The 22,039-nt window shown below is 37.8% G+C and overlaps 1 protein-coding gene across 3 annotated transcripts in view; it reads left to right on the top strand.

Annotated features, from left to right (window-relative positions):
• CCDC68 (coiled-coil domain containing 68) overlaps positions 1 to 22,039 on the top strand; it is a 65,192-nt gene that overhangs the window by 6,433 nt on the left and 36,720 nt on the right. For 2 of the 3 annotated variants that reach the window (XM_033238101.1, XM_033238080.1), the window contains exons 2-7: positions 8,690 to 8,777; positions 11,359 to 11,487; positions 13,073 to 13,159; positions 16,077 to 16,217; positions 17,210 to 17,335; positions 19,071 to 19,199. In XM_033238101.1, the coding sequence (XP_033093992.1) occupies positions 11,371 to 11,487; positions 13,073 to 13,159; positions 16,077 to 16,217; positions 17,210 to 17,335; positions 19,071 to 19,199 (600 nt within the window). In that variant the 5' untranslated portion in view covers positions 8,690 to 8,777; positions 11,359 to 11,370. The remainder of the gene's footprint in view (positions 1 to 8,689; positions 8,778 to 11,358; positions 11,488 to 13,072; positions 13,160 to 16,076; positions 16,218 to 17,209; positions 17,336 to 19,070; positions 19,200 to 22,039) is intronic. The other variant, XM_033238090.1, reaches the window with a different exon arrangement.

Below are 22,039 nucleotides of genomic sequence, written 5' to 3'. Positions count from 1 at the left end.
TCTGATACAAGGAACTTAGTTTTACCCAAAGTGGGAGGCTGCCTCTGACACTTCTGTCTTTCTATAAACACCTGGAATTTGGTAGGACGCTGCTCTTGGATACGTCAAATATCTTCATGGTGTGGGAGGGTGGGCGACGGTATTGATGAAAAGTAGAGTCATGGCCGGGCTTGGTGGCTCACGCCTGTAATCCCAGCACTTTGGGAGGCTGAGGCGGGTGGATTGCCTGAGGTCAGGATTTTGAGACCAGTCATAGGCAACATGGTAAAACCCCATCTCTACTAAAAATACAAAAATTAGCCAAGTGTGCTGACATATGCCTATAGTCCCAACTACTTGGGAGGCTGAGGCAGGAGAATAGCTTGAACCTGGGAGGCGGAGGTTGCAGTGAGCTGAGATTGAGCCATTGCACTCCAGCCTGGGTGACAGGGTGAGACTCTGTTGAAAAAAAGAAAAGAAAAGAAAAAGAAAAGTAGGGTCCTGGCTGTTCCAGACCCTGAGTAAGTAGACATTTTCATCATTGATCCAACAGTGTATACGCAGATGGACAAATATGAAGAATGAAAACATACTGTGATCTAGAAAGCTATTAGAAAAGGAATGGATAGATGAGAAAAAAGTTCTGGGTTCATGAATTAGATTTAAAGTTTGTTGGAAATATTCTTATATTTCCTATGTATTATGATATATTTCCTTCTACTTTATCACCTTTAATAAACCGGCTTTCCTTGTTTCTGTCATACTGAATGCTAAGTTTAATTGACTAGTCACGTAGCATGAGCTAGAATCAGCAGCCCAGTTGCCTGTTGTTTTTAACAACACTGATTCCATTGCTATCTATCTATCTCTGTATATGTGTGTATATATATATATATATATATATATATATATATATATAGTCATTTACACTGTTTTGGGGGTCAAGAATTTGAATGAAGAAAAACAAATCCAATTAATTTTGGCTTCCAGTTACTTCTGATAAAATCAGTGAAGGTTCTTGGATTTTGAAATCTCAATTGTGCATTGCTTTTTCTAGATCCTGCCAGATTACTATTTTTTTAAATAACATGTACAAATTCATCTTTTTCAGTGTAGAGTATTGTAAGTTTTGGGAAATTGTTATAGTCATAGAACCATGATCACTAACAAGATATATTCCGCCACCCCAAAGTCCTATGTGTTCCTTTTGTAGTCAGCCTGTCTCCCACTGCCAGTCCCAAGTAACCACTAATCCCTTTTGATTCCTACAGTTTTTACTTTTCTAGAATGTCAAATAGATGGAACCATAGAATATGTAACCCCTTGAATTTGGCTGTTTCAGTTAGCATGATGCATTTGACACTTATCTATGTTGTTGTGTATATCCGTAATTCATTCCTTTTTTTTTTTTTTTTTTGAAACAGAGTCTGACTCTGTCGCCCATGCTGGAGTGCAGTGGCACAGTCTCAGCTCACTGCAACCTCTGCCTCCTAGGTTCAAGCAATTCTTGTGCCTCGGCCTCCTGAGTAGCTGCAATTACACACATGCCCTGCCACAACTGGCTAATTTTTGTATCTTTAGTAGAGATGGGGTTTCGTCATGTTGGCCAGTCTGCTCTCGATCTCCTGACCTCAGGTGATCAGCTTGCCTCGGCCTCCCAAAGTGCTGGGATTACAGGTGTGAGCCACTGTGCCTGGTCCATTCCTTCTTAATGAGGAGTTATATTCACCTGTTGGTGAACATTTGAATTGTTTGCAGTGTTTGGCAATTATGAACATTTGTGTGCAGGTTTTATGGAATATAACTTTTCATTTCACTTGGATAAATACCAAGGCAGAGGGTTTCTGGGTTGTATACTATGTATTTAACTATATAGGAAACTGCCAAGCTGTTGTCCGCAGCAGCTCCACATTTTCCATTCCCATTAGCAACAGACAGGAATTCCACCTGTTCCACATCCTCACCAGAACTGTTATGGTTTCTCTTTTTCCCCTTGTTGGATAGTTTTTTAAATGATGTAAATTATGTTCAAGCTAAAATAATCCAGGACAAGCTCAGAAAACTGTAGGTATTTTATAAATTCCTGGGCTTTTCACTCCTAAAGTATTTTATAGAGCCACAAATGACATTTTCTAAAAGGACATCATGTAAATGTTGCAAGTGACTGTGACATATGTCATTGACCTCAGCTTCCTTTTATATTTTATTGACTGGCAAGTGTTAATCAGGTTTTGGGGTGACTTGTTAATAGAGAAGTTCAAGTCAGGAGGAACAATTGGCTGATGGGGTAAGGAAGGAATTGTGAGGAGAAAACTAAGCTTGGGAACTGACACTTTCAAATCATGTCCTACAAGCAAATGTCCACAATAAGTTGTGAGTATAAACATTATGATTCAATATTAATTTAATGTGCATGAAGTCAGATACCCCATTAAGCACTTTTCATGCAATATCTCATTTAATCCTCACACAACTCTGAGAAAGTTGGCATTCTCATCTGAATTTTTCTGATGAGGAACCGAGGCTTAGGAAGTTTAAATCATTTTCCAGGACCTCCCAGCTGGTGAGGAAGTGGAACAGAGTCTTGTAGGCAGAACAACTGAGTGCAAATCCCTTGTTTTTACGCCATGCAGCCAAACTGCCTTTATTCATGGAGTAAATCTACTGGGACAACAACATCTGTTCAGGCTCCTGAAGGACACACCTGGGACCTCCCATCAGGAGTTCTGTGACTGTTACTTAGTGACCTACTTTGGAAAACTTTGATTCTTCAGCTATCTTGGCCCAAGAAGTTGAAGCTTAGAAATACCTTCAGAATGTAGCGGAGGCAAAGTGGTAAGTTAGAAGGAGCTAGCAGACTCCTGAGAGAGAGCCAGACAACTCATGGCTTGGGATCCAATGGCCACCAACTAGTTATCTTTGTGTATGTTGTTGAGCCTTGTTTCTTTATCTGCAAAATGGGAATAATAATGCCAACCTCTCAGGGCATATGTGAGAAGTATTATAGAGAGCATACCCTACTGGGCATACAGTCCTCACTTAACAAATCCTGGCCCCTGCTTCCCACTCTTCTCCAGATGGGAAGGGATGCGTGTGCTTTGCACCTTTTTGCAGTTTAGTTGCTGAACTGAACATTGGCTGAAACTTTCAGCTGTTTTTCAATGCTTCAAATTATGCCAGTGAACTATGAGGATAGACTGTTTCATGAAAAAGACATCTGAATTTGGGGTCAGCCTATTTGTGTTCAGTTGATGAGGTTCTTATAACCCTGAAAGTCTTACATCCTTTTTTGTGCCTTATTGCATTATATATATATATATATATATATATATATATATATACACACACACACACACACATACACACACATATATAAAATATACATACACACACACTGAAGATAATAACTATAACACAGTGTTGTAATGATTAATTTTGGCAATATGTGAAAAATTATTTGGTAAGTGGCACATGTTTTGTCAATAGTATGTATTTGTATATTGTGTTTACACCAATATTTCATTTTTCCTCCAAAATAGCTTTTATCTTATATCTAAGAATTTTCTGTAGCACTGGCTATAATATATGTGTATATATACAAATGAGTAGCATGCAGTTGAATAAAATTAATTCTACTTAGCAAAAGCTTAGATTCTTATTTGAAAACAGAACTTGGGTACAGTGTAACATGCATGTCTTTCATATACTGTGTGTCATTTTCAGGTAAACTGCACAGTCACCTGAGATTTAGCCAGCTGACACTGGATGTCACCGTTGTGCTGTGTAAAGTAGCTGCAGAACAGGTGTGCTATTTAGTATTCAGGGCACAGTTAGTCTCATCAAGGGTTTGGAGATAGTTCACTGTTTTCCCTCATATAACCGAATTATCCTTGTGGCTCTTTTGTAGTAACTTACTTTTTCAGTTTCTATTATTCAAGCTCTATAAAATAGTGATCAAAAATGAACAAATAATCCCTTAGAACCAGGAAACGAAAACCTGAAAACTCAGAAACTGTACTGAAACCAAGCAGGGCTCTTGATTGCAATCTGGAGTAATTGATTCTGGCTGACTTAGTAGAAGAAGAATTTACTGAGCGGATATAGAGCAGCTACTGGAATTGAAGGGAATGTTGAAAAACTAGGTTTGGAAAATGGGAGGATCTCATATACTAGGACACCAGTGAAATCAGGTTGTGGGATGAGGAGTTAGGGTCCTCCTGACATAGCCACTAGCCACTGACCACTGGATACTGCCACTGAATTTGCTGCCACTTGAAGCACCACTCTGTGTCACAGACTCCTTCCCTTTCCTGAACAATGACTGGATTTCCACTGCCTCCAGCTCCAACCAGCCAGATGGCCATTCCCTGAGTTGCACTTCCAGCGGGAGCTCTCATTTGACTGATTCTAGGTGTTGTCCCTATGCCCTAGCTCCAGGGAGTGACCATGAACAAGAGACCTTCCCAGCAAGACTCATACAGACGGTGCCTCAGCATATCTGGGAAGGAGATTCAAACACTAGCTAGCCAAAACCTGCCAGACATCCAGCATGGTGCTTTTCAATCAGCAGGCCCCAGACGTGAGTGGAGAATACCTCTGTGTGGTCAATCAGATTTTGTTGCCGCTTCTCTGGGCTGACCTGGGGTCAGTTGTTTACACCTTGCAGTACCTGGCAGCTTCACTCTTGTCTTTGCCTCAATCCTGGGGGATCCGTAAGAGCAACGGCTAAGCCTGTTTTAATGTGGCCAAGGAGACAACTCCTTAGGCAAACTGGAAGTCTCAAAAAGTTTAGGTCAAAAAGAAAAAGGTCTTGTAACATTAAAAGAAAAGAAAATGGTAGACTTTGCTGTTTGCCGTGGTTTCCTTAGAACACTGCTCTAGCGACTGGGTGCCGTGACTCATGCCTGTAATCCCAACACTTTGGGAGGCCAAGGTGGGTGGATCACTTGAGGCCAGTAATTCAAGACCAGTCTGGCCAACATGGCGAAACCCCATCTCTACTAAAAATACAAAAAAATTAGCTGGGTGTAGTGGTTCACCTCTGTAATCCCAGCTACTTGGGAAGCTGAGGCACGAGAATCACTGGAATCCAGGAAGCGGAAGTTGAAGTAAGCAGAGATCACGCCACTCCACTCAAACCTGGACAAGAGTGAGACCCTGTCTCAAAAAAAAAAAAAAAAAAAAAAACCCAACAACAACAAAAACCAGAACACTGCTCTAGGCACATGCCAGCCTCTGCTCTTGCTTTCCCGTTTGCCTGGAACTCTCTTCTCCTAGATCCTAGAGAGCCACACGGCTTGCACTTGATTTCTTCATCTTTTGCTCAAATACCACCTCCTCAGATCAGCTTCCCTCACTGCTCATCTAGAACAGCACCTCCTTTTAACCTCAGTCCCCTGATTGACTTTTCTTCATGTCATTCATCACAGCCTCCCTTAGACTCCCTCTATATTACCTGTTTGTTTAATGTCTGTCTTTCCCTCTGTACTGAAAATCCTATGAAACTATGGTCTGTGGCTCAGACTTATAACCACAGTTCCTAACACAGTGGCTTTCTGTAAATATTTACTCTCTCAATAAATGAATCAAGGGTCAAGCAAAGAAAGGAAACACCCTTGTTACAGTCTCTACAATATAAACAGTGTCTGTAATCTTTTTCTTGGGTTGCTCTAACAAAAGTACCACACACGGAGTGGCTTGAACAGGGAAATGGATCATCTCTCAGTTCTAGAGCCTGGAAGTTCAAGATCAAGGTGTCTGCAGGGATGTGAGCGAGATCTGTTTCGTGCCTCTCCCCTGCTAGTGGTTTGCTAGTAATGGTTGATGTTCCTTGGCATATAGAAGCATCGCTACATCTCTGCCTTCATTTTCACAGGGCATTTGATGTTCTCATCTCTCGCCACATTGCTCCTTTTCATAAGGATATCAGGCATATTGGAGTAGGGATCGCCCCTACTCCAGTACCTGACCTCATGTTTACTTAACTAATTACACCTGCAAAACCTTATTTCTAAATAAGGTCCCATTCTGAGGAACTGGGGATTAGGACTTTAACGTGAATTTGGAGGGAGGACACAGTTCAACCCATCACAGGCACTTGTTTGTGTTTATTGTATAAAACTTCTGCTGTTCTCATGTCATTAACCAGAGCACAAGGTTCAGGTAGATTCTCCTGGGTGCCTGGTGGTGTGGTGGTTTATCATATGGATTACAATTCACTATAATATGTGTACATTGCTTTGTGGATTGTAAACTCTTCATTAGATGGTAGCATCATTGTTTGAGGAAACTGACAAATAATCAGCGCATTAGCAGTAAGGAATTTGTACCATGGATTTGCTAGTCTTAAAGTCCTCCACAGCAATTTTTCCTTCATAGCCCAGTTCAGTCTGCAGATTATTTAAAATGTAACCTGCTTCTTTCCTGGAAGAAAGGAAACCACTCAGATTGCTTGTCAGCCTTAATTGTGGATAATGGTTTCATATTTTATGTACTTGTTTGACAAATATGTACAAATAATTTATTATATATTATATGTGCTGCTGTAAGTGCTTGACAAATATTAACTCATGAACAACCCCACATTGATTATTGTTGTTAAGAATTAATATTATTTTCATTTTACTGTTAAGGAAACTGAGGCACAGAGCAGTTAAGGGACTTGACAGAGGTCACACAGGTACGGAGTGGCAGAATGGAGCCATGAGACTAGGCAGGCTGCCTCTAAACTGTTTCAGTTGTGGAACCCTCTTTCTTCACAGAAAGCCTCATGGAAAAATTCAGTGTGTGTGATAGAACAAAGCAGAGCTGCTGTGGTTGAAGGTGAGGTGGCAGAGCTCTGTCTATTCAGCAGCCCTCCACCTCCTCCCTGGGAGCCCTGTTTGAAAGGCCCTTGTCTAGGAAATACCTCCTCTTGGCGTGATGCCACCTGTAAGCTGTCTTCAATCCATTCTAGCATAAGACAAATAAAAGTATTTCCTTACTTTAATTAACTGATTGTGATTTATTTTGAAATTTTTATCCCCTTAATCTACTTCTGGCTGAAATAAAATGCTAACATGGATTTTTCCTAGGATAGTAATGCCATATGGCAATTTGGACTTTGCCGGCTTATGTTCCCCTTGGGTTTCTTCCTACAAACCAGGGATTCTGGGTACACAAGTTTTCTGAACCAAAGACAGATATGGAATTTAATTTCATATGGATACAGTTATAAAGCTTTGCAACCAGATAGATGTGAACTACCTGCCCTGCTTGTCTTCTGTGGCTATTGATAATATAAAATAACAGGGTAACACTATTGCCAGTGACTGTCCATTGAGTGCCTTCTGTTAGTAGGCATTAAAAAAAAAAAAAAAAAAAAAAAAAAAACCTCATTTTCATATCTCTAGGTGTTATCACCCCTATCTGACAGCTATTTAAGTGAAGACTAAGATTTTATGTAACTTGTTTAACATGGCCCAACCAGTAAGTGGAAAAGGTGGGAAGTTTTCAGAAATATCAGTGATCAAGAAACAAAATTCCTTGATTTTAAGAATAAAAGGTACATACGAGAGTATATTTTAGGATAAAAGACGTAAGACTCGATGCAATTTTCAAATTATGAAAGAGCCTGAGAATGCAGATGGATTCATTCTAAAGAGTGATTCATTCCTGTGATAAAATGCCTCTTACAATCTGTTAATGTACACACTGCAGAACATACTAAAAAGGAAAATGAAAGTAAATCAGTCAAACGGGACTGTAGATAAAGGGTACTGTACTGGAGGAAAAAAACCAACTCAGGCCAGATCGATTGCTTTGCTTCCCTCTATTTTCCAGCTGGTCCTGCCCCACTCCTTGCCAAGCCCTAATCCAGAGGTCAGCAAATGGTTCCTGTAAAGGGCCAGATAGGAAATACTGTAGGCGTTGCCTGCCACATACTTTCTCTGTCACAAATACTGAACTCTGCTGTTTGTGGTGCTAAAGCAACATAAAAGATATGTACACAAATGGCCATGTTGCATTAGAGTAAAACTTCATTTATGGGCACTACGTTTGAACTTCATATAATTTTCATGTGTCATGAAATGTTATCCTTTGATTTTTTTCAACCATTTTTATGAATACTAAATTTGAAATTCATATAATTTTCATGTACTATGAAATGTTATTCTTCTTTTGATTTTTTGTTTGACCATTCAAAAATGTAAGAACCATTCTTAGCTCTGGGGCTGTACAAACAGGAGGGATATTGGATTGAGCTCCCAGGCTGGGGTTTGCTGACCCCTACCCTGGCCTAACTATCCTCTCTCTGGCTTCCAAGCATAATGCGTATTGACCCTATGGGTGTTTCTCTTACTTCAAGCATTTAAATGTTGTTTTGCACCAGTATCTTAATCCCGGAAGAGACTTCAGAGGACCCAGTAAGAGACGTACTTCCACTCATAGTTTGCAAAAGCACACTTGCAGAGTTGCTGCTGCCAAATCAACTTCCGCCGAAACAAATGTTTAATAGAAGCCATAGCTGCTAAGAGGATTTATAATAAAATGGAAAATTCTTGGCATATTCTGTCAATTTCATTGAAGATTAAAGGACTTTGTAGTATCCCCAGAAGTGATCTTGTTTCAAAGTGATGCTCTCAAATATGCAAATTCTTTGTTTTTTTTTTTTCAGCCTAGGTTATTGTTAGATTTTAAAAATTTTGTTGTTGTTATTGTTTCTCTTCAGGGAAGCCAGTCTTAATATGATGGAAACATCTCTGAACTTCTAAAAGACCAAGGTTGGAGTTTTAGCTCTTAATTTTACTTCATCTTGGGTAAGTTAATGTCACTATGGGAGTGGAGTCTTGGCTTCTTATCAGTAACAGAGGATTAATAATCCTACCTCACAGGGCTTTTTATTATAGTTTACTTGTTAGTTATTTACTATTTATTATAGAAATTTCAAGCAAAACCAAAATACTTGGAGGAATACAATGAACACTACAGACTTGTCACCCAGTTTCAATAGTTATTTATATTTTGCTAAACTTCCTTAATCTTTATCCCCATCTGCTTTCACCTCACTCTTTGAGTTTTAAAGCAGTTCCAAATGTAACACAATGTCACCTGCAAATATGTCAGTAGGTATCACTAAAAGATACAATCCTTTTAAAGAATGTCATAATTATCACAGCTAGCAAAATTACAACAGTTCTTTAATATCATATATTATCCAGTTAGTTTAAAAAATGTCTTTACATAGCTGATTTTTTTGAATCAAAATCCAAACAAGATTCATATGTTGCTTTTGGTCCTGTATCTCTTAAGATCCTTAATTAATGTTAAGATTGATTAATGGGGTCTCTCAGGTTAAAGTTTCCTCATTAAATATTCACTAATGTTTTTAGCTTTAAGTGATGATGCTTAGGTTTTTTTTAGTTCATAAAGGGTTGCAAAATATAGGTTTTCTATATTTTATCAATCCTTTTGAATTTATTAGCTGGAATTCAATAAATAAACTTTCCCTCATCAACTACTTGGTTATTATGAAATACAGTTCATATAATAAATGCTTGTTTCTTTTTTTTTTGCCAGGTTTTAGTATACTTTTGGTTTATGTGCATTGAGCTTTTGCCTTATGTGCTTCTAAAGGTGGACAGTGAGCATTGTGATGTTGTGGGTTTTTCTTCAGTCATCATAAATTCAGGGATTTAACATTTTTGATAAGTTTCAACCCATCACAGACATTCTTCTTCAGAATGGGTTTTGTGTCTTATTCAAGTAGTATTTGATCACTTTTTTTGCTTGCTGATATGACCAGATATCTCAGGCTATGGGAGTGGAGTCTTGGCTTCTTATCAGTAACATAGGATTAATAATCCTACCTCACAGGGCTTTTTATTATAGTTTACTTATTGGTTATTTACTATTTATTATAGTAAATAATAATTATAGGCTCACTTTACATATTTCTTACCCCAGACCTGGATCAGTCAAGAAGTCCTAGTTTCTTTTTAGTAGGATATGATATTCAAAGACTACAGTCTGGCCATGAGGGATGCTAACCACTACTATTTCTAGATTTATCGGTGAATAAAGGTAGAATATATATTATTTTAAGGAAAAGAAATCATTATTTTCTACTTCCTGGGTTCAAGTGATTCTTGTACCTCAGCCTCCCGAGTAGCTGGGATTACAGACGTGTACTGTGCCCAGCTAATTTTTGTATTTTTAGTAGAGACGAGGTTTCACCATGTTGGCCAGGCTAGTCTCAAACTCCTGACCTCAAGTGATCGGTCCACCTTGGCCTCCCGAAATGTTGGGATTACAGATGTGAGCCACCATGCCCAGCTTCACCTAACATTTTTGTTCTATATTTTATTTTTTCTTTCATGCTAAATAGCTTGATTCTTCATGATGTTAACACAATTACCTGTTGGCTTTATTTTACAGTGTGAAACTGTGTACATAAACACACACAAACACAGTTTGCAGTTCAAAATAGCAATACCAATATTTCCACTAACAATATTATGAGTGAATATTTGTTCAAGATTGTTTTGCTATTCTTTTTGTTCTTAGAATATAGCACAGCAGGGATCAATAGTTCCTGGTATGTCATTTTTAATCACTTGAATAATTCTTGTGGTTATAGAACTTGATATGCAGATATACTTATTTGTTTATTTATTTCATTTCACCTTTATTTTGGACGATTACTTTTTCTGTCAATTTTATTTCATAGTTAGATAAAATATATACATGGTTTAGTATTAAAACCTTAAGACACAGATTTCTTCCTTCCATTCCTATTTCCTACCCTTCTTGTAGAAAATATATTATATATTCTGTTCTGCTCTATGCTTTTTCAGGAGATAATAATATATCCTAGTGATGACTCTTTAGCAGTTGATAGTTTATTTAATCTATGCTCTTCTTGTTGGCATGGGGTTTTTCCAGACTCTTACTATTAGTTCTCCTAATAATAAATCACCTTCCCGGACTATGTTTGAAGATACACACACACACAAAAAACATAATTTTGTTATAATTGTATCATGTTAATTCTACATTTATTATGTGCTTACAATGTGCTAGACTATAAACCTCATTCCTTTTTACAATCTGAGATTTTAGATTTTTACAGTCTGAGATGATACTGAATAAAAAGAGAAATTTCAGGTTTACCTTCTTAGATTATTTAAATGTTAAATTTTTAATTAAAGATTCCTTCAGATGATATGGCTTTATATTAAATTAATTCCTGGATTTATGACTATATACAGATACCAATGATTTATAGCTTTTCTGCTATATTTCACCATAGTGATAAAACAACTTATTTCAGTTTATGAACCATATAATCATACAATCAAAACAGTCTGTTTTGCTTAGCTGATTTATGTTTTCTTAAAGCCAGAATTCACAATGACAACGGTGACAGTGACCACAGAAATTCCCCCAAGGGATAAGATGGAAGATAATTCTGCCTTGTATGAGTCTACGTCCGCTCACATTATTGAAGAAACCGAGTATGTGAAAAAGGTATGTGGGTAGCAGAAATCATTAGTATGATATGATTTTTAAAGAGAAATTCCAATATGGGCTGGAGGACTTTGTTTCCCTCTCCATAGAACATATGTAAAGGAACAACTCTAATGTGGCAAAGGACACTTCCTAAATGAAATTTAAACCCATGTTCAGTCATTTCTCTTGAGGATATTAAACTGTTCCTACGCTTGGAGTAAAATAATTTTCCTCACTCAGTAAAATTGAATAATGGGCCAGGAGGGTTCAGAACACCTATCAGCACTTAATTTGTCCCTCACTATTCACCACTGGATTTCCTACTGTTTTATAATGTTTTCCAGTGGTTTCATGAGTGTTGATCGTGTTCCCAAGTAGATGTTTACATTTCCTGCTGAGTTAGTGCCTCTTGTTACCTTGTTCCTTTTCACAGTTCAGGGTAACTATTGCCAGTGACTGCGGGTTGGCATGTCACTTCATTAAACGTGTGAAGTCTTATGAGAATCCAAAATGATAATGGCTGACAAGAAATATATATTCTTAACTGTTTCTTACAACAGACATGTATTAAGCACTTAAAATGTGCCAGAGTAGGCCAGGTACAGTGGCTCATGCCTGTAATCCCAGCACTTTGGGAGGCTGAGGCAGGTGGATCACCTGAGGTCAGGAGTTTCAGACCAGCCTGACCAACATGGCAAAACCCTGTCTCTACTAAAAATACAAAAAAATTAGCCAGGTGTGGTGATGGGCACCTGTAATCCCAACTACTCGGGGGGCTGATGCAGGAGAATCACTTGAACCCAGGTGGCAGAGGTTACAGTGAGTGGAGATTGCGCCATTGCACTTCAGCCTGGGTGACAGAGCAAGACTCTGTCTCAAAAAAAAAAAAAATTATAATAATAAAAAATTTAAAAATGTGCTAGAGTATAAACCTCACTCCTACTCTTACAGTCTTACAGTCTAAGGGGATACTGAATAAAAAGAGAAATTTCACATTTTACCTTTTTGGATTATTTCATTAAATAATGGACAAATTCTGGCATAGTTTAAAACTTGCTCAGATCAATTAATTCCATCATCTTTGAGTGTCTTGCAACTCCATAGGTGATCAAGACATGAGGCTTATATTTCATGCATAAATGCATATGATCTCTCAGTAATTATTCTGTAGCAATTACTTAATAGTAATTATTTTGTAGTGATTAGTAGACAGTAATTATTTTATAGTGATTACTAAGTAGTAATTGTTTTATAGTAATTACTAAACAGAAAATTAGTACTAAATTACTAAAAAGACAAAACAAAACTAAATAGTATTAAGTACTAATTACTAAATAATAACTGTTTTGGGGATAATATTTACTTAAGTGATGTGTTTTAGATTTGTCTGAGAAAGAGTTGTAAAGACCAAATGCTTACTTTCAGCAATCCAAACAATATTAGCCTAAATGCAAGTTAGGTTGATGGTGGCAGTTATTTAAATCCGATATCAATATATATGTATTACTTTCTAGATAATCAGGTACCCTGTAACTGGTATTGAGAAAAAAACTTTCGGCATTAAATGCCTTTGAAACAAATTAATTTTTTTTTCCTTTTCTAGATTCGAACTACTCTGGAAAAGATCAGAACCCAAATGTTTAAAGATGAAATAAGACATGACAGTACAAATAACAAACTAGATACAAAGGTAATAATTTCCTGCAGAAGATTAACATAAAGCCATTTAGACTTTTTAAAGTAACTTTTTGGGCAATTACTAAGTTCATTGAAGCTTCAAAGGATGAGTGTTGAAATATTTCATGCATATCTAAAGATGTTAATGGCCATATGTGTGAAATGTTTAACCACAAATGTTATGAGATCAAATTGGAATGGCTAGGCCTTACTTGAATATGTTAAACAAGGCTTACTTATCGAAAGTAAATGAGGACATGTTGGTCTAGCCAAGATTCATGACAGCAACATTTCCCAATGACAGGCAGAGCTTTTAGTCTCACGTGGGCCACACGAATAGACATACACAGTTGAAGCTTTTAGGCCTGAGTTGAGTGAAGACTTTGTCAGATAAATAGTTGATAAGCTTGAATGCACTCCCTTCCCCACCATCAGCTTTATATACCTCAGGTCGAGCAATCTGCACTTAGCTTTGCCTGGATTACACCAAGCTAAACCACATCTGAGCCAAGTGTACTTCATCAGTGTTGTCCACTGTAAGCATGGCCACAGAGTCCACCATAACATGGGGTATGATGCATAAATGTAGTCATTTTCATCACCCTCAGCCTCCCACACTAACATAACTAGCTTCCATTATTATTTAAAGTACTTCTAAACTAGAAAACAAGGTTATGTTTAGGAATGATAGGGAAGATTTAAAAATTCAGTTTGGGCTATGTTGAGCTACCTGTTAGACCTCCAAGTAGAGGCTTCTAATAGGCAGCTGGACATCTGATTCTGGAGCTGCAGGTAGAAGACTGAGCTAGAAGGTCCAGGATACAGGGTAGAGATTTTCGGCATTTAAGGATTGTATTTATAGTTCTGAAACTGGAGAAGTTTACCAAGAGAGTGAGTGTGGAGAGAAATGAGAGAAGATCTAAGGACTGAGTCTTGAGATGCCCATTCCCAGTGTTGAGATTTTAGGAAGAAGAACCATCTCAGGAAGCTGAGATCAGGCTGGTGGATTAGAAGGAACAGGAGATTTCAAGGTTCTAGGGTAGAGCCTAGATGCTGCATTTCTAATAAGCTCCTGTTGATGCTGAGCTGCTGGGACTGTAGACCACACTTGAGAGTACTCTCTAGATTATCATGGCTAAGTCTCTACAGGGCCAGAGGGCTGGTGATTTGATGTGTGGTTGATCTGCTCACCTTTTGTGGTTTGAAGCTACTCCTGTCAAGGCCACTTTAGCAGGAGTCACTGAAGGCAAATGAGGAGAGGGTTTCAGAAGCAGGGCGGGACACCTCTGTCAAATGCTGTCCATGGGCCAAGGAAATTGAGGACCAAATGCCCACCATAGATAGGAGGAGCTTCCTAGTAATGTTGACGACATTGTGTTGCTGTGTGTCTGCCTCAGCCACCTCAGTCCACAGAAGGTCAGCAGATCCACCATGCATCAAAACATCAGCCCTCTGGCCCTGTAGAAATTTCACCATAGTGATCTAGGGCCTTGCTACTCTCAAATGTGGTCTGCAGTCCGAGCAGCTCAGCATCACCACGAGCATGTTAGAAACGCAGCATCTAGGCTCTACCCCAGACCTCCTGATTCAGAATCTGCATTTTTTAACCAGATCTATCACCCAGTAATTCATAGGCATATTGAAGTTTGAAAAGCACTGATCAATGATCTTTGTAGCCATCTACCACTGCTGATAATCTACCTTCTACAAGAGTTTTTTTCTGTCAAATATTCTTTAACAAATTAAAAAAGAAAATAATTCCTACTTTGTATATGGAGAGTAGAAATATGCACTAGGGTCTGGACTATAAGAAACCAAATTGTGGCAGAGTTATGGTGAGGGAGGATGTTATCCACATACACTATGTTCTTTTTGTTTTTTATTTCTACAGTCATAGTTATTATATTATAGTGAAAATATTATATATTTTGTTGTTAAACAAACTGGGATTCTAATCCTGGTCTGGCAGTTACTTTAGGTATAACCCTAGGTGTGTTCATTAAACTTTCATCTTCAAATTCCTCACCTGTGTAAAGGGCCTAGCGCCTTCCAGTGTTTTCAGTATTCAGATAAAGGACTGTGTGTAAAACATGTAAAAGATGAACGGGCACATAACAGGTGTTTAACAAATAGAAGTTGTTATTATAATTGTAGGGTATGTATAATTGTGTAATAGTTTCTCTGTTTTGAAATAAATTGAAAGAACAGAAAGAGCACACAATAACTATTCAAGAGGCTGTGCCAGGAGCTCTCCCGCTCCTTTGCTAAAGAAACTTGGGCCCTGGTCCTCAGTTTCTACATCTGTAAAATGGACAGGTTAAGTTAGATGGTTTATTATTTATTTTTCACCTCCGTGTGTCCACAATTCCAGATGATATTTATGTTCCAGGTGTATTTTCAGTAAGCTAGAGCTTACATCAAGTTATAATGGCAGTGCCATTCAGTTCTGATATCTCTGATTGGAAGTTTAATATGAGGTAATTACAGTGAAGCATCACCAAACATTGACCATTATGTATTGTAACTGTTAGGTCCGACTGTTAGTCTATAATGCAATGTAACAAAAATGTAATTATGTCGACAACTTAGATTTTTTAAAAATGTCTGGCCTTGTGGACATTATTTATCTCCTAAAAAGCACTTATCAGTATATTTGAAACTATATATATGAAATATAAAAACTATATATTTGAAATATAAAAGTTAAAATGTCATTCTACCTCTTTCAATATAAGAATCCATTCAAATTTGAGCAAATATAGAAGTCAGGTGCTTCCAGAATTTCTCATTGATATTTGAGATTCAAAAGATGTTTATTTATGCTGACCTGAAGCCTCTTTGCTATATGTAATACTAAATGATCATTACTGTTGTCAAAGCTTGTAGAGGAAAAGATAGTTAGGTCTATGATTTTCATTTGTCCGTTTCAGCACTGTGGAAACCTTCAGCAGGGCTCTGATTCTGAAATGGATCCTTCTTGTTGCAGTTTGGATTTGCTCATGAAAAAGATAAAAGGAAAAGACCTACAGCTCTTAGAAATGAACAAAGAGAATGAAGTATTGAAAATCAAGGTATGACTGTTAGAAGTTTCAAATTCTGTGTTTTGAGCCTTTGAGCTAATAGGATGGATTGTTAGCATTGGTGGCTCTGTAAAAGCAGAGAGATGTCTACACACATCCACAGGTCCATCTGTGTGTTCCCTTACATAGAGAAGCATTTTTATATTTCACAATCATATCTCACTGTTTTATTTTTGAGACTTCTTTTGTTATTGAAAATATCTCACAAAAGTTCAATAGTTATACAATTTCAGTCATGCAAGATGACTAGACATCTACTGCATAATATTATGCCTATAGTTCACAATACTGTACTGTACACACTTAGTAGATCTCATGTTAAGTGTTCTTACCACAATCCACAATACATTTTTTAAAGTGTGTTCATATTTAATAAATATTAATTATAGCCTTCATAGTCAAATGCCACAATATTTTTTAAATTTGTCTATGGCTGAATGCTTTTGATTTTCCTCTTTAAGGTTTATTTTATATGCAGTCCTGCAATGAATATCTTGATAGGGAAATCTTTATAGTCATTCTTGATTGTTTCCTCAGGTTAAATCCCGGAAAGATTCATGACATTTTAGCGTTATTGTCCTCAATACTTTAACCTTGTCCCACTCCTATTTCAGGAAGATACACTTTTTAACACTGTTATGGACATTAATGATAAAAGGCTTGCAAATAAGTGTATAAGCTGACAGAGTGGCATGGAGTTATCTGAACAGTGAGGACTATCACTGCAGTGCATTACTGTGCACAGAGCTCTGGTTTGGTTTGACTATGGCAAATCTGCCTCTTCAACAGCCCCTCTAAATAGGGAGTTTCTCCTTTTACATTTTCCTCTTACCAAATAACAGTGTCTTCTCTCCTATCCATTGTCTATGAGGCTGTAAAAGGTATACTTATACCCTTGGTGTTCTTAATTGCCCATCAAACTGTTCTGCCTTTAAAGTTTTTTGTTGTAAATGTCAGAACATGCATAGTGACCTTTTTTCTAGCTGGAAGCCTCCAGAGAAGCAGGAGCAGCAACTCTGAGAAACGTGGCCCAGAGATTATTTGAAAACTACCAAATACAATCTGAAGAAGTGAGAAAGAAGCATGAGGACAGTAAACACTTACTCCAGGTACCAAACACGCAGCTTGTCTATTGGAGAACTAGCCCCCACCCTGAGCTGTTCAAGTTCATCTTTCTGGAAGAGTTAGAAATGAAACAAGCAATGGCCAAGTGACTTGGTAAAAGACGTGGGAAAGGAGTGGTGTGCTAGTCTTTTCTGCCAGTTTCCCTCGCCCCTGCTTAGCCCGACACCCCCAGATGTTGCTGAGCTGCTGTGTTGCAGTTGTTGCCCAGACCCCCCATGAGCACAGGTGGGAAGGAGGCAGTGCCACCCTGCCTGGAAACCTGGGCTGGCCCTGCGGACCCTGACTGGTAACTTCTCTTCGGGTTCTGCCGTTGACTAGCTAGATGACCCAGACTGAGCCATTCTTCCTGTTTGGAGTTGGGTGTCCTTGTCTCTAGAATGAAAGAGTTGGGCTAGACACAGGGTTTCAAAATTGTTTCGGACTTAGGATACATACTTTGAGTTATAGAAAATAGAAAACAAAGTATGTATCTATATGTTTTAAAAAATATATAAGTTATATATATTTTTAAAATATATAGTTATATATAATATATAAATTATGTTATATATAAAGTATAATAAATAGTATATAATATATAAGTTATATATTTTTATATTTTAATATATAAATATATAAATTTTAAAAATAAAAAATGTACATACACTTATACATGTTCTTTTTTGTTCATTTGTTTTTAAATCTGAAGTATATACACTAGGGTCAATAAAATCTATCTGAAAAATATATTCTAGAACTGGAGAAGCCAAAAAAGTGTGTGTATGCCTGTGTGTGTGTGTTTGCCAAAATTAAAAATATAAAACAGCTAAAGGTAAGTTCACTCATAATAGTTTGGGGCACCCAGGTGTCTGTCAGCTCAGGCTGTAGGAAGGTCCCCAGGGGAGTACAGTAGGAAATTCACTGCCTAGGTGACACCCTTTCACGCATCAAGCTGTGGTAGTGATGGTTGCATACTCACATGCATGCAAGGTGCAGATGAAGAACATAAGCGGGAAGCTGATGAGGGTGCTATGCTATGGGGGGGGCTTGTGGGGACAAGAAGCATGCATCCCTCTAATGTGGCCTCGGCACTAGCCTGGAGTGACCTGACTGAAAGGCCCGCTTGGTATTTACAAAGGAAGCCAGACACTTATTTTTCTCTCTGAAATGTCAAGCTTTGTTGAATACACATGCGGAAGAGTAACAAGTTAGTCGACACAGTCCCACTGTAGCCTATTACCTGCTAGATGGAGACTTCTCTCCTATGATCCCTCAGCACAACCCCTGCTCTATGCCTATGAAGTAGCACGGTGACATGCTGAGGAGAGTTATTCTGATTTTATGACACTTTCTGATTAAAAATAAAACGTGTTTTAATTGAACCTGTATTTTTTTTTTTGTTGTTCTGGATAGTAATTGTTGAGAAAAAGTAAAAAATGTTGCTTTTGTTAAATTAGCATCTTTCTCTCTTATACCAATTCAGAAAGTATGCTTTATGGTAACAAATGGAAGCATTCTAGGAAGAATATTTATATTTATTATAATTTTAATTCTTGATTTAATGTTGTTGTAGTCTATCAGGGTTATTTTGAAGGAAACACTGAAATCAAAAAAAGTAATTCTAAACAAGTATGAATTCTGAATTTTTTTGGCTAATTAGAAAATTGTAGAAAGAGGTAATATATGTATAGGTTTAATAGAAACAGAGTTTTCACAACACAACTGTTTCTCTGACCATAGGTTAACAAGCTTGAAAAAGAACAGAAATTGAAACAACATGTTGAAAATCTGAATCAAGTTGCTGAAAAACTTGAAGAAAAACACAGTCAAATTACAGAATTGGAGAACCTTGTACAGAGAATGGAAAAGGTACAGCCCTGGAGAATTAGAAGATTTTCTTACTGACAGGGTTAGGATGAGAATGAAATAAAATAATACCAAAATAGGATATTAAATAAGATATGTTAAGTGAAAGTATTCTTTACAGTATTTGCCCTTAGGAAGTATTTAATATTAATTTTCCCTTAAACATTTCATATGATCTATACTGGAGTGATTGATTTACCTTTCTGCAAATACTGTAGTCATATCATCATTTGTCACTTTCTAGGAAGTATATGACTTAGAAAGGGGAACCAGGTGAGGCTGTGAATGCAACTAATGGAAAAGAGCACAAAGTCCATCTACTGGAGTATTAATATAGCAGGTCCCTGTAATCACAGCATTTTTATGTATTAGAGTCAGTGCAGTATCCATTTTTGACCACCCAAGTCTACTTTGTGTTTGCAAAAACCTATGGCTGCACTAGGAGAGATACAGTTTACATTAAGAAAAGTCATTCTATAGAAATTGGAACTTTAAGAAGGCACATTTAGAGAAGAGTAATAATAGAATAAAAATTTGAAAATATTTCATGCCATGTTCATTTAAGTAGCTAGCACTCCAAATATACACAAAAGGTGAACACATAAATTTGTGTATGTATGCCTTAGAATTTAGAATTTGAACAAATCAAGGAATATTATTTTTTAATAGCAAAACAAAGAGAAAACTGGCATCTCTGAAACTGAATTGGGGATAGAGAAACATATAGGCTTTGGATACTAGTAAATATTGCTCAATACATTTTTTATATTTATTGTATTTGCCTCTGTTCTTTTTAGCTTTAATTTGTTTTATGAGTCTGCCTGGGTTTATGCCATTTCATAAATATCATTTCAAAAACATCACATTTCAATATTCAGGTTTCTTATCAAAGGAACTTTGATTTGTTTAAAAATATTTCCCAAGAATTTAAAGTTTTATGACATTGTGATTTGGTTGAATTCGTAGTCTTGGTGAAGGACCTATGAGGAAATCACAAAAATTAAATATGCCCATTATCAAGTGGCTCTAAGATAATAGTATTCAGCTGCATGTGTATTATGCGGTAGGTCACTAAGTGTTATACTTTAGCAGAATCACTGGGCTAGAATCTCCTTAAGCAATTAGTTTATCCAGGCATGACAGTTTATGCTGTTTTGGAAAAACTGTAATATTTGGATGTGTACCTGGTAGTGGCAGAATACTTGATCTTATAATAAACAGCTTAACAAACCTAAGATAGCACAAAGAATATTTGCATTAAGGAAAGAAAGACAATTCTGGGAAATGAATAGAATTGCTTAACCAAGCAGATTGATTAACCAGCTTGAAATTTAAGTTTAGTCTAGAGCTCATGCCATCTCAAACCCAGTAATATTGGGTCAGGTTTAGTGCCCCCAAATTAACAAAAGAACAGGCTGGGCACGGTGGCTTATGCCTATAATCCCAACACTTTGGGAGGCCAAGGTGGGTGGATCATGAGGTCAAGAGATCGAGACGATCCTGGCCAACATGGTGAAACCCTGTCTCTACTAAAAATACAAAAATTAGCTGGGTGTGGTGGCAGGCGCCTGTAGCCTCCCAGCTACTTGGGAGGCTGAGGCAGGAGAATCACTTGAACCCAGGAGGAAGGAGGTTGCAGTGAACCGAGATTGTGCCACTGCACTCCAGCCTGGTGACATAGCGAGACTCCATCTCAGAAAAAAAAAAGAACAGTAGAAGATAATTTCTATTTCCCAGTGATCCTAGGAAATGTATACTAGATGTTAGTTCATCTCAGAGTTCTGGGGTATATTTACTTGACTGTTTACTAAACAAATATTTGAACACCACCATGTGTAACACAGAACTAGGGGCTGAATATATATATTTGTGAATGAACCAGTCTCTTTTTGTGGATATGACAATGTAGTATATCTGGATTGTGTGAGGCTCAAGGAGCTTCTCAAATCTCCCTTTCTTAATTCCTCTATGAGTCCTTTAGGGAGGCTGAAAGTGCAGTCAAAGGCAGAGGAGCATGCCCTAGAATAAGGTTCAGTGACTCAGATCCTGGCAGGACATTCTTGGGAAGTGATGGCCTAGCTCTTGCCTTGATAATAACTCTTAACAGTGGGCTGTCTCCAGGAGATCTTGGACAAAGGAAGTATACAGGGTGCGCATGACTTAGTAAGGCCATGCAGCAACCTTCCAGAATAGTTCAGTGACTTTCTAAAGTGCAGCCTACTGGAATCTCTGGAGGGTGGAGGTAAGTGGGGATGATGTGGAGGGGCAATGCGCAGTTTTTTTTTAAAGTAAAAGATGGTTTAGGCCAGGTGCGGTGGCTCACGCCTATAATTCCAGCATTTGGGGAGGCTGAGGTGGGAGGATCGCTTAAGGCCAGGAGTTCGAGACCAGCCTGGCCAATATGGTGAAACCCAGTCGCTCCTAAGAAAACACAAAAATTAGCCGGGCATGGTAGCACGTGCTTGCAGTCCTAGCTACTCTGGAGGCTGAAGTATGAGAATCACTTGAACCTGGGAAGTGGAGGTTGCAGTGAGCCGAGATGACACCACTACACTTCAGCCTGGGTAATAGAGCAGGACTCTGTCTCAAAAACAAAACTAAACTAAAAAAAGCAAATTGGTTTTAAAATATTTTATATTTGTGAAACAAGCAAATAAATAAAACTATAAGGAACAAAGTTGGGTAACATCTTGGTTTAAAGAGAGACTGAGGAGACAGGCTGTGAGGTAGGGTGTCTCAGGTAGGGAGTGTGGGCCAGAATAAGGGGAGGGTGTACTGGGCCTTTTGTATTAATAGGAAAAAGACACAAATTCAAAAAGAAAGTAAAAATTAAAAATGAACAT

Source organism: Trachypithecus francoisi, unplaced genomic scaffold, assembly GCF_009764315.1.
Source record: "Trachypithecus francoisi isolate TF-2019V2 unplaced genomic scaffold, Tfra_2.0 Contig01474, whole genome shotgun sequence".
Taxonomy (NCBI): domain Eukaryota; kingdom Metazoa; phylum Chordata; class Mammalia; order Primates; family Cercopithecidae; genus Trachypithecus; species Trachypithecus francoisi.
The sequence above is the reverse complement of the archived record's forward strand: the minus strand, read 5'-3'. Positions and strand labels throughout refer to the sequence as shown.